General features: G+C 33.1%; 1 protein-coding gene across 1 annotated transcript in view; it reads right to left on the reverse strand.

The window, feature by feature from the left end:
• Positions 1-465: 465 nt before the first annotated feature.
• LOC143252848 (cAMP-responsive element-binding protein-like 2) overlaps positions 466-14,194 on the reverse strand; it is a 30,267-nt gene continuing 16,538 nt past the window's right edge. Inside the window, exon 3 of the mRNA XM_076505619.1 lies at positions 466-4,307. Coding sequence (XP_076361734.1) covers positions 4,158-4,307 — 150 coding nt within the window. The 3' untranslated portion in view covers positions 466-4,157. The remainder of the gene's footprint in view (positions 4,308-14,194) is intronic.

Here is a 14,194-nt window from a genome sequence, read left to right on the forward strand (position 1 = left end):
ATTTGACATAGTAATTGCTTCCTTTAATATGTAATTTTACTTTTCTGGGTGGCCCTAATTGGAAAATACATGTAATTCCTTTCTAAAGAGAAAAGTAACACTGCTATTAAATAACATTTATTAACAGGGATTTGTAAATGCCTCAGTTGGTCTTATTCAGTTTAAATTTTTACTTCAACAGTGTGTACTCAAAAGTGCAGCTCTGTCTGAACCTTGTAAAGGCTTACATCGACTAAAGTTTTGAGTAAATTAGCAATGTTTTCTTTAATATTCGGTTATTCTTCATCCGTACTGTCAGTACATGTAGTGAATAGTATGAGCATTACTGTGATGTTTAGTTTATTATAATTAGTATTACATTTATAGTGCTAAGAATCAGCTATCCAGAAACAACTACTTAGTAGACACAGATACACATAACAGTAATACACTTTTATATAATTAACAGTAGTATTAAGCCTCAGGTAAACCAAAAGAAAATCACAATTTATTGATTTTTCATAATTTTCATTGTGCTGATATATACTGACTTCAAGTTACTGATTAAAATATTGCTGTACATTATCAACTCTTACCATGCATAAAATAAAATAAACAAAATCTTGTTACATGAGCAAATCTTAAAACTTGGTGTCAGAAATACTCTAGACATTTAAAACAAATACCAAAATTCCACTTCTATATACATACTGTATTTGAAATTCTTTATCAAAATATAACTGACAAAATTTAACTGGAAATATATTTCTGTACTGATAATTAATTTGTCCCCAAAATGATAAAAAGAAGAGAAACATTTAGCAAGCATATAAACAAGCACAAAAAGAACATATTAAAAACCATGCATTAGCAGGCATCTGATGGAGTCTAGCATTTAACCTTGTATGATTTAAAGACTTGTTAAAAGGTATAAAGTAAATGGCTACTTTAAATAACATACTCTTTAAACAATATATATATATCAAAATGTATTAGCTATTTTTGTAGTTGTTCCTTATGTCACATTGATAGTTTTATAAAATCTACTTCTACATGTACAAGTAATCACTACATTACCCATATTTCTCATAGCAGTTATCAAAAATCATACTAATAAGCAAAGCTTTAAAAAATATGTCTGGTTACTAACTCAACGTAACCATTTGTTTATTTGTGTCTATATATTTGTTTACATCCTATAACTGGGGACCTCTTTTTTTTTTTTTTATACATAAATTTAGTGTCAAATTTTCATATTATTTACAAGTATATGAGTTTTGGAAAATCACAAAATGTAACTTCTACCACTACACACTATAGTACCATGTCAGAAAGAACAATTCTTATATTTACAGCTTCAATTCTACCATTTTTATACAAAACGTTATTTACCTTATAGCAAACTATTGCAAATCAAAGTTTATCAGTGTAAAACAGTATATAAACTCTCATAAAAATTCAAATTATAACACATTATTGTACATAAAGTAACTGCTCAAATGATGAAAATCAACAAAAACTTTCAATAATTGTTAGTATTAATGTTATGTTATATTCTGTACACATTCTGTAAACATATCAATGCAGATTTCATAATACTAACTACTGTTGGTTTGAATAAGTTAATACCTTGAGGTATAATTATATAGTTTACTTTTAAGAATCTTTCATCAGTCAACTGAAAAAATAAATAATCTTAGGATTAAGTTGTCCTTTAAAACTGAAATAGTTTTACTGAGGTGTAAAGATGTATTGATTTGAATTACAAGTTTATATTTACATACTTAAAAATTGCATAGTTTATGCTACAATGTTTTTATAAACTGTTACAAGTTTACCTTTCTGCAAAAGCTTGAACAACAGCAAAGTTTTGTATTTGTAATGACAAGTACAGAATGAAACTGTAAAAATAACACATCATATTTCATTTAACTGCATTTGGCAAATTGAAAATGAAAGAAAAATTCACACATACATAGATCTAGCTTATTTGCTCTATTTCCAATGTATAGTTTTTATGTTTCTTGCTGCAGGAAAATCACGTACTGCATTGTGTGATGGTAGTATGTATTTGGAAAAGTTCAGGTCAGACCACTAAGTTTAAAACTATTTATTCCCCAGATTTCAGTAAACTGCATATATTTAACACAAGTGCTTCTAATTATGCTACCTATGAAATCCTGTCACAAATTATTGTGAATGAGAAGCTCTGATCTCATCTGAACAAAGTTGAAGTGAAATGCTCAGAAATGAAACAAGAAGAAAAACTACGTGCAAAGAGCAGTAACCTTAATGGTTATAAAGATTAAAAAACTTCAACATATATTTACTTTTAAAATATTTTAATACCAAAAGTAAACAAATATTTCTATAATTCTGCTGTTAAATAGACTCCATCAGTGGAATGCCCTTTTGTAGAAAATACAAATCTTTCAAGTTGGTTTGTAAGGGTATTCTAGGCTCTTTATGCTTAATTCTTATACAAGAAACAAATGCAGCTGTTCAGATTACAGTACATCAATAATTAAGATACTTAAAGATTGTCAAGTACCTCAGAACCAAAATTAATTAATGGAAATTGTGAAGCAATAAAAGTAAATTCAGCAAAAACAGTACAGTATCACCCACTTTTATCAAATGAAGTGGAAAATTTTAATAAAGCACTGGTCAATAGTTGGTTGAAGCACTAGGATAAAATCCAGAGATTTAAGGAGAAATTAATATCTTTAATATAGTTTTACACAAATGTCCCCAATAATTCATATAAAAACACTCATCTAATAAACAGTAAGGATAGCATACTTTCAATGCAAGAAATACAAAGGTCAAAAAGGTCAATAGCTGGTTAAAGCACTAGGATAAAAACTAAACATTTGAGGAGAAATGAGTAATCTTTAACATAATTTTATACAAATGTCCCCAATAATTCATATAAAAACAAACACTCATCTAATAAATAGTAAGGATAACATACTTTCAATGCAAGTAATGTGAAGGTCAAAAAGGGAGTTACATCAGTAATAACCATAGAATGCAGACCATCTGTGAAGTGGCTAACAAACAATATAGACTGTTAAAGATGGAGTTGAACAAGTAAAGAATACAGAAAAGAGGAAGTAAAGACTGTTGAAGATTATTTTTTTTATCATACTTGGAAAGTTAAAATGGGAGTCATAAAACAAAACTACTAAAGTTATTAGGGAAAAAAAAACATTAGTTATTAAAGTAACCAGTTTAAAATTATCACCTAAGAAAGTTATCTAAACTGTACAAGCACAGTGAACTTTATTATTATTCAAAATGTCACTAAGTACCTTTCCATTTAAATTTATCCATAGTATACTTGAATTGTGTAAAACTTCTTATGTCAAAAAATATATTAATGGTAATTATTTCCAATCAAAGCTGAAGTCTTGGGTACTTCTAGAAATGATTCATTATAGAAATATCAAAACATATATGTATGTACAGTATTTAAACATTTCATCAGTGTAAAATAAGCAAGCCTTAACCTAGTACATATTAAAAGCTATTTTATAATCATTCAGCATATTTGTACAATAGGTTTTCTATTTTTTAACTTTAAAAACTGTATAAGAACCAGGTTTGATATATAACAAAAATATTGTTAACAAAGACTGAAGTGAAAGCAGGATTTAAAGATATTACAGATAAAATGAAAATTGTACACAGCAAGGAAACATCTAAGAAATATATTTTGTAATAACTAAAAACCAAAGATGATTATTTAAATTGCAGAATACTTCACTTATTACCTTGTCAGACACACACGAAACACTGGTTAAATTTCCTTCCCATCTAGAACTAACTTACATGACACTATAAATTCTTTCTACAAGTACTTCTGCTTGAAAGAAATTGTGAAAAGTTTCTGCCTATCTGTTTTTTTATCTTCTAATATATTTTGGTAATATAATTTTAGCCTTGACAAATTCTTAATTTGAAGTAATTATAATAATTAATTACAATCTATTTTTGAGTTAACTCATTGAAAGAGAATGCTGCAGCATAATGTACATATTTTTAAATGCAAACGTTTTTTTTGGTTTTAGCATCTTGCTAACTGCTCTTTCTGCGCGTGTATACTCTAATGAAATTTATTTTCATTGTATAACATATCTGGTACAGGTAATACGTTTTAACTAACTTAAATGTAACTACACATATGAAAAATAAGTAACACGTTCAAGTTGCTTCAGCACCATCCTTTCTACTCTCAATGTTTTAGTATTAACCTCTTCAGTGAGCATCTTTAAAGCTTCAGGTGGCACCCGACCTTGATCCAAAGCCTTACACCATTCTCTGTACTGCAAAAAGGACATTTTATATATTACTATATATATTTGTACCATACAAATAAAAAGTAAAAAATGTATGAAGTGGTATTGGTTGTGTTTGAAATAGTTACTAAAATTTTTAAAATTTCAATGAAATTACCTTGCATATAAATTCATTATAAAAATATACAATAATTGGTCTATTCTATTTAAGAATGAATGCACAATCTCATTCAAAATGTTTAAGTTTGATTATCTTTCATCAAAAATAAAGACAAAATTTCAATGCACTGCAACCTTTTCCATTATGTCATTAAAGCATTTAAATTTAAAACTAGCCATGTTATGTAACTCTAGGTTAAAGTTCAATTGTTTCACATATAGCTTTACTTTTTAAGATTTTGTATGTATAATAAGAACATGCACTTATTTCATGTGTGTTTATATTTTGCATATAAATACAAATTTTAAAATGAATGTTTTTCACTTTCATAATTTTTTTTTCATTACATATAAAAGAATTCCTTGCAATATTTGCCCATGTTTGTGCAAAAGACGCACTGTACACAGATTTATTTTAAAGCACAATCTTTTTGAATAATATATATCAGTGTACCTGAATACCACACATACAATCTTTCAACTTGTTTTCCTTTAAAATCTAGTAATTTTTAATAAATGTTAACATTCTCTTAAATTAAAAATGTATTTCCAATAATACTTACCTCCACTCAAACTACAGTTATTACACGACTGTTAGGGTTTCTTTACCTTTGGCCATCTAAGTACTGGTCTGCTTTTTCTCACTTACTTCAGTCTTTTATTCCCCACTTAACTGTTCTTGGCAATATCTGTTTTGTGACATTCTCCACTTAGTGAATGTGCCCTCTATTATGGTACTGTATATAAGTGCCCCTTTCAGATAATGTTACTTTTTTCTAGGTTGATCCAATCTGCAGTTTTTAACACCAGCTCTTAGTGAGGAGGAAGGTGAGAGAAGTGAAGGGAGGTAATTGTTATTGGAAATACATTTTAAAAAAACATTAATTTTCAAAACATACCTCTTGTCACACAACAGCTAGAATCTCACACTGACAAGGTAGAGGGGCCAGCGAGGGTATTATCTGCACATGATGTTTGCGTAGATTATGGTTATGCCAATAGATGGTTAGCACCTTATTGGGAGAAATGCACTACATCCAGAACAGGTATGCTACTGACCCAGAACCTAAATCATGCACTGCAGGTGGAATTTGATGTGATCTATCATCACAATTGGCTAGGCCCAACAAGGTAGTGAGACCACATTGCTCAGGTTTAAAATTATAGGGGGTATGGCTCCTAAATATCATATTGGTAACTAGTGCATTTGGACCACAACAGATATATTTGTGGGTGGATTCCAGCCTGTAGCTATAAAGTGATGTGTTGTGAGCCACTGGAATCATGATGAGAGGTAAGCAACAACACCTGCAGAAGTCCAAAAGGCAACACCCCAAACTTGAAATGATGAGATCCTGTATGCCATACTCAACTTCTAGAAATAAAACTCATCCAGTCTGAAATTATGAACACTCCTCCTCACTTCCCAGCCATGCAGGGAAGGAAAATTCTTCTTGCCCCAAGAATTATGGGGAGGAACAGACAGAGCTCAAACCAGGACCATTCAGCATTTGAATTACGAGGAGACAATGGACCTGCTTCCATGAACAATGTACTAAACCAATACTGATCAAAAAAAGGGCCGTGCACAACTCAACCTGATAACCAAACATCAAACCTAAACTGGAATTACAAGGAGGCTCCCACAAAGGTTGGTCCCTCTCCTACTGAAATTTTGGAAAAAAATATCCAGGTACTCAGGTTGGAGGGTCCTCAACTCCAAGAGTGAAAAAAAGTCATTCTAACATTCTGGAAGAAAAGCTTTTGTCTACCACCCCAGAGACTGGAAATTGGATTAGGACTACTTAACTCTGCCAGTAGAATCTGGAGGGGTAATGTACACATTGGGAAGACCTGGAAATAGTATAATAGGTGAACCAATTTATCTAAACCTTTAAAAGCAAACCAACCAGATTTATTCAATCCAATGATCAGCAGGGATGAACAGGACCCCATTATGCTTTACTCATGAGAATCCAGCGTGTTATGGTAATAACACCTGGCTTGCCTCTGGGTTGTCTTATGAAGCACCTCATTTCTATAGTCCGTTTCAACCTAGTCTTAGTTTGATAAAAGTACACCTGATTTGGTAACATGTGTCACAGAGTGGAAGTTTTGAAAAAGGGTGAGGGACTTTGGAAAGGAAAGAAGAGATTGGTAATGAAAATACTCTTCTGTATAATCTAGTCAATAGCTATGGATGGTAGTCAAAAGACCCTCAGATAAAGATAATGTCAGATCATGAAAATAATGAGATAAAAGAATTGGGAGGATCTATATAATAGCCTGCACAATGCCCTTTAGTAGGCAATGCAACTGGGCCACTAAGGGCATAGAACTGTGGCAAACGTGATGAGAGTTGACTCACAGAAATCTCCTCATCTTTGAACAGAGCTCAGAATAAGCAATATGGATCAACTGCCATACCCACAATTAGCTAACTGGAGGTAAATCCCAAAAAACTGAAGGGTCACAGCAGATAAAAAATTATTGATCAGAACCTCTAAAAGCTTTGATGTGAGCTATATAACATTTTGAGACCCTCAACTTACATAACAAACAATAAGCATATGATTGGTCATAGAAATATTGGCAAGATGAATTGGTGAAAAGAATTTACCCTCTTCCATGGTTGCCAGTGTCTGAGGTAAGGAGGACCTGTCTGGAAGTAGAAGGGCAAAGAATGATAAAACGATCTGTTCAAATATTGTGAGAGCAACTTCATCCTGTGACATCCACAGGTTGATGTTAGCAGTAACAAAAAATAAACCTAAAGGGAAAGATGATACATGGTACTTGAGGCCAAGGGCTCAAATGGATGTTGAGAAAGAACATGTAACATCACCTTTATATCTTAGTTAGATAATGAAATGGTCATTTGGGATGAAGGGCCTGAAGTGATTTGAAGAGGCTACAGATCATAGCAGACTCGAAGAATTACCGTACCTTCATGTATCTAAAGATAGTCAAAAAGGTCATGTGAGGGGACTATTGGAATAGGGAGACTATTGGAAGATATGAAACCATTGTCAAAGTGTTATTTCAAAAACTGATGTAGAGTTGGTATGTCTGGATAAGGTGGGTTCAAACCCCTTACAATATACCATTGTTCATAAGTGTGCCGTTTCTTATATGTCTTATTTCTTATAAGACATCTTATAAGGCCAAAGATGAAATGGAGGAAGGCACACCTGAAGGTATCAAATAAGCAGAAACCAGGATTATTACCAACAGAACAACACTAGTGGTTGAACAAATCACTGCTAGGATAGATGGGGTAGCCATGTACGTATGCTCAAGTCCAATCCCGATTGAATGCATCTATTGCCAATGTCCAAGTGTAAGGTACTGATTCCAAAATGATGGAAGTTGAATGTTCTAATGAGTGGCAAACACATCAATCATCAGTATCCCAAAGTGAGAGTAAACATAACAGAAAATGGATGATGCATCCATTCTGTTGGAAGAATCTGGTTGGGTTGAGACAATTGATCTACCTCTAAATTTATAACCCTCAGAACACACCCATCTAACAACTCATCTGCATCATACAAATCTCAACAACATATCAGCCAAGAGACTAGGAAAGGTGCAGTAACTGACAATCAAACCAAGTAAAATACTAACAGTGGTCTCAATTCCTTGTCAAAGTGATGTGACAACTGCCTAAGATACTTTGTAACAAATACGTGTAGGGATGATAAATACCTCAGAACTCTGGGTAGGATCAGACAAATCCTAGAAAACTGATCTATTCAGGTTAACCACAAATTCCATTCTGGAACTCCAGATTTCCAACAGTAGGTATGTTCTATAAGGGTCTAGATATGTTTATATCTGGTGATGGTAGGTGAAAATATGTTGTTCAGTCAAATGTACATAGATGTACTTTCATGTAACTGAGCAGTAAACCTCCCTCTGCATGTACTGTAGTATCAGGAAATTGGGGGAGAATGAAGTATTTGTTCTCAGACATCTCCACTATAAATGAAGATATGGACTCAAAACCAACTGTGTATATATAAAAAAACATTACACACTCAGTGTATCAATGGAAGAAAGAAAGGTGGCTGATCAAAAATGATCTCATGAGAAGCTGAGAGAGTAAAAGAAGGCACCCGAAAAAGCAAATCTAAATTCTCTCTAGAATGATTAAGACCACTCAGAAGTGCAGCCTCAACCTTCTTTAACAAATGTTTTTTTTCACTTCATTACAGATAAGGTCACAGGCAGCCTCAATTCAAGAGAAATGCCAGATATCAGAGAAGGGATAGGAGGGGCCTGATTTGCCTCCACCTCCATGCCAGATACATTAATCTAGAACCACATGCCAGAAATCAACTCGTGAAACAACAAAAAAGTTTTCTGTTCTAGGAAAATCAAATAGGTAATACAATGAACACTCAAAGTATATTAAACAATTGTACTACAGAGTAATCTATTAATGAACATTTTGCCAAGAAAAAGTGGAAATATCATCTGAAGTAGGTGCTTGTAAACAAGTACCAAGATAAAGGTGCATTGACACAGGTAGACAGCATCATGAGAAAGATACTGCCATAGGCAATTAAGTGGGAATAAATGGAGAAAGCAAGAAAAGATTAGACCAATGCTTAGATGAGTTGAGCAACAGCTGTAGTGTGAATGGAGATAGTTATGTTTTGGGACTATATACTCACTATACATATAAATAAAAAAATAGCAACAATGATTTTGAATTATTGAAAAATTTCAAATACTTACACCAAAAACATTATCTGAACCTATAAAATTTAAAGGTGTTTTAAGTCAAGTGTTCATGTGTGGTATTTTGTTGTTATAGAGCAAAATGGTCTTTAGTGACAAGACTTTCATAGCTTGTATAACAAAAGTCTCATCAATTTATTCTGAAGATGGCTGGTATGGGTATTAAAACTTTAATAAAAATATAAAGTGCAGAACAATGTTTTGACCTTCTTAGATCATCTTCAGGTTAACATAGATAATTTGCAATTGATTATTGCTGGGTATACATCTTAGGGACAAGATTGTGAACAGGTATGAGACTGTAAATGTTACAGTTGGATGCTAGGTTATTATTATTAATAGGTATAAAGATGTTCCTTTATATTGATTCAATTTTTGTTTCAGCTGTTGTATAAAGTAGAGCTTCTCTGGTTTCACATTTCTTTGTATTTGTTTACCTACAGAGTATGTTAGTGTTTTCTATGTTGTGTTTATTTGTTTTACAGTGTTCAAAACATGCAAAGGTGTGTTTTTTTTTCTCTTTGAATTTGGTTTCCATTTTTTTGTTTGTTAGCTTCTTATTGTTGTGTATAGCTTGCTCTTTCAACTTTACCCGACCTAAAGTTCTGAATGTTCTTGACAAAATGCAGTACTTGCATCACACCCAACCAGAGTTCTCCATTCTTTCAAGTGACTTATTTGAGCATGATTCAGGAGCTACTTATACTCAAGGCCAAATTTCTTTTGTAGTTTCGATATGAAACCACAAATCTCACAGTTATGGGAAGGCAGGTGGGAAAGTGTTTGTGTGAAATTTATTTTAATTCTAAAAAATGTAAAATTCAGAATACATAGACTTACCTCTGACACAGTCAGGATGAGGAAAAAATAGACAATATGTCAGGCTATGGACTGGGAAACACCAATACTAGTTGATGACTAGTGGATTCAAGCATTAGAAATAAAAGTCAGAATACATACCCAACTAAACAAGAGGGCTGAATCCAAATTTGATAAGAAATGGAGAGAATTAGACACTGACTAATTAACAGTATTATAAGGACATTCAGATGAAGCATTCTTTCCAGTATGATACCTATTTATTGAGATATTTAATACTTCTCCTGCTGAACTAAGCAGAATTAATATATTGTGTAGCCACATTTCTGTGAGGGACAAATTAACAAGAAAAAAGTATAGCTCTGCAAGACACCAAAACTCTATTTAGCTTAGAAAATTCTCAGTGGATAAAACTTGATAAATTTGAGGAGAGAATAATTTATTATCCCTTTCTTCCATACAAAAATACCAACAAAAAAAGAAATTAGGTTACTAAATGGTCTAATTAGCAGGCACCCAGAAACTATCAAAGATGTCTTTGTGAACCAGAGAATAGGCTCAACAACATATGGACTATTTATCGGGGACACTGTAGAGAAAGCAAAGGATGCTGTAACCTATCTGAGAGTGGAGTGAGAAAGACAGTATGGAGAATTATAAAAATATGAAATTCACTCTCTTACAACGTTATATCAACATGCATGTAAAGTTGCAAAGATAGGCAAATACTGAGACATCACTTGCCACCAAATGATATCCTTTGTTTGCATCCAGAGGACACTGCTCTCTCTAATAAAGAACCAATCAACTACACACAGCTATCATAAATCTTGGCACTTTCTTTTATGACTAAATAAACAAGTCTTTTCAGAATTTCATCAGAATTGAAGTACAATGGTCAAGAGTAAGCAGAATGTTGAACCTGAAGAGATAACAATATTATGCAAGTAAAACTGTAAAAAAAAGTACTCAAGAGTCATTCACACACTAATCTGCAGGATACCCTCTGAAAGTGGAAGGGGCTAAATCTGAAGAATGAGATTCATTACACAGTATAAATAACTTTTGTTCAATATCAAAAATTATTCCACAACAGAATCATAACATCTGACAGCTGAAGTAGGGCAAAAAACATTTATGGTAATAAAAAAGAAATTAGGATTCAAAATGATAAGAAAAAACAATGGCTATCCTCCCATATGTCATGATTTAGGCAAAAATACTGTATTAGAATATAATCAGAGTGATCACTTGGACAGAGTGCAAGAGGAACACAGAGCATAAAGATTTGAACACTTTCTGTTTGATGGAAGTAAAGGAAGGAAAAGGTCTCAAGTGACAGGTGATAAAGTGAACAAGTAACTAAAATTTCAAATGAGAGGGAAATTAAACAATGAAAATTCCAAATTGAGCATTGTCAAGATACACAATGACACTGAAGTCAAAATGCTATAAAATGATATGCACAATGGTTGATAAAGTCAGTCTGATAGAGGAATATGAATGAAAAAAGACAACATGCTGAAGAGTGGGTGATGAAACAAAGATTGAAAATAGCCCAGTGTGACTGGTACATCACAAGGGAAGAACTTTGATTAGATATGGGCAACACATGGGAAGAATCCTGCTACTCTTGCAAAGGATCTGAAAATCACCACTCATGAAAACAAACATTGAACTTTGGAGTGGAAAATGGAAATCTGAGGTTTATAGTAAAAGATGTTAACAAAAGGAAAAGGATCTTCCTGAACATTAAGCACAAAAAACTACAGCTGTGCCAACCAAAAGAAGACTTTGGCATGAAATTGTCATGATGATAGAGATCTTAGCGATCTTCTTAGAGATGATAGAGGTAGAAGTTGTAGACCAGAAAGACATATTTTTCAAAAAAGAGAGAGAAATATTATGACTTTTTTGGGGTCATGAAAACATTGATCATGGGATGGCCAATACAAGTGAAAACCAAAAGGTGAAGAGCTCATTTGGCAGGAAGAACTCAACAATCACTGGAAAAGAAATCCACCAGAATGTTCATCACAACCAACAAATAACAAAACTTAAGATCAACATTATGAGAGGAAATAGACATAGTCACTTGACACAGATATTGAGAATGAGTGCTCCCAAACATCTAATATTACATTACTGAAGAAATTTTGTTTCTGTAGCAACACTAATTTGTGGTGAAAAGAAGGTAACAATCAATAGCATGCATGACAGACAATCAAGAGGTCATTGTAGGAAAGGATCATATTAGCTTGTGTACTCTATAACTCTTGGAAAGCTAGAAAAAATTTGAAAAGCCTGCCCTAAAATAATGATTCACTCCAAAGATGTACTCAAATGATAGACAGCTGTGTGAGTGCCTAGGACTGGACAGATGAAAGAGCTGTATTCTCAAGATGGCTCTTTGTTAACCTGAAGATGATCTAAGAATGTCGAAACATTGTTCTCTATTTTATTTTAATAAAAGTTTTAATACCCGTACCAGCTGTCTTGTGAATGCATTTTTGCTTGAAGTGGGTTTCTTGTTATCATGAGGATGAAAGAGCTGGTATGAGCTAGTTATTTATGTTATGATGAAAATTCATGTCAGTGAGTGTAGAAGATCTGCAAGCGCTCTGACCACTAGAAGAAAACAACAAAAAACATGGAGCTGATGCTAGATGAAGAATAACTAATTTTGAGCCCAATCACTTTTTGATGCCAAAACCTCATAAACCATCAAGATAGCTGGTGAATGGGATGTGGAGATGAGTACCTTTGGTCTTTTAATGGTTTTATCAAAGAAACTTTCTCAGGACTATTATGTTTTCTGTGTTGGAATGGGCTACAATGAGACAGTTACTAAGTAGGGAGAGATCTATAATAGGTTTTCTATCCTAAGTATTCTTGGGAAAAGCAGAAAGACAAGAGTAAAAAACCTGGAGAAAGAGAGTACACAACTTCAAATGCATTTTGAAGAGGTTTGAAACTTCTTGATCTAGAAGGAGCAGAAATTTCTAAGTTAGCAGAAGAATTAATATATGATTATTGTTAAAATCTGAAATCATGACGACTGTTGCAAACAATATGAGCAGTACAAATGTCAACAACAATTTGGCTTTGAGAAGAAAGGTAGAGCTTCAATAGTCCAATTTTGCATGCATAAATAATAAACTAATCAAAACTTGTGTTTCCAGTAATTCCAAGAATCCAATAACTGAAATAATGATTTAATAAACTGCCACAGAATGAATCAAAATAATTGTTTACAAGTATCTAAATAATAAAAATACTGCTATTATGTTTGTTTATTGTTAAGCACAAAGCTACACAATGGTTGCATTGTGCTTTGTTCAATTGTAGCCTTATAACTGATGATTTTTTAACAATACTGTGAAATCATAAGACTGACCCAAAATATAAAAAAGTCAATAACATCTCTTTTTACAAGAGAGAATGGAGGAGTGTCCTGGCAAAAAATGGAAACATCCTCCATATACCTCTTATTACTTACTGCACAGAAGAAAGAATCATGGTAGGAAGATAGGACAACCAAAACCTGTATCAGGACTTAAGTTGATTGCTCACTTTATATTCAAAATCAGACCATGGGGTACCAACATTCACATAAAGGTGGAATGAAGATACTTAATTAAAGGGATGAACTGCAGTGATATCTTTTAGCCCATGGCATGTGTCACTCAATCAAGAGGATGATATGCCTTCTACATTGGCAGAAATCCACCACCTTACTCTGAGGTGAATGGTTATAGCCATCTATATGAAACCCATCCTGCAGGATATCTTCATGGTCAACTACCCTAATGGCTTAGAACTGGCAGATAATAAAAAGGATAGGGGAAGAGTGTTGGAGAGTCCTGGGATGGCTACACCTAAGTTAGTGCAATGGGTGATCATGAAAATCTTATTTAGAAAGGCAGACCACACCAATTTATTCAACTGAGGAATGGCATGGATGGGCAGCTATCCTACGCTTATCCCATGGCATACATGAGTAATATGGCCTGAGACAGGCCTATTTACAAAGCAAATATCACACAATTATTGACATCCAGTGATCTCATGAAACACCCCATCTCAAAGGTAACCATGTAGGGCCATGGAAAGAGTGCATGAATCAATATGGTATACAGTGTGGATTTGTTTGTGTATGCAAAGAATACCCAGTCAGACACCACTTACCA

Source organism: Tachypleus tridentatus, chromosome 6, assembly GCF_004210375.1.
Source record: "Tachypleus tridentatus isolate NWPU-2018 chromosome 6, ASM421037v1, whole genome shotgun sequence".
NCBI classification, from domain to species: Eukaryota; Metazoa; Arthropoda; class Merostomata; order Xiphosura; family Limulidae; genus Tachypleus; species Tachypleus tridentatus.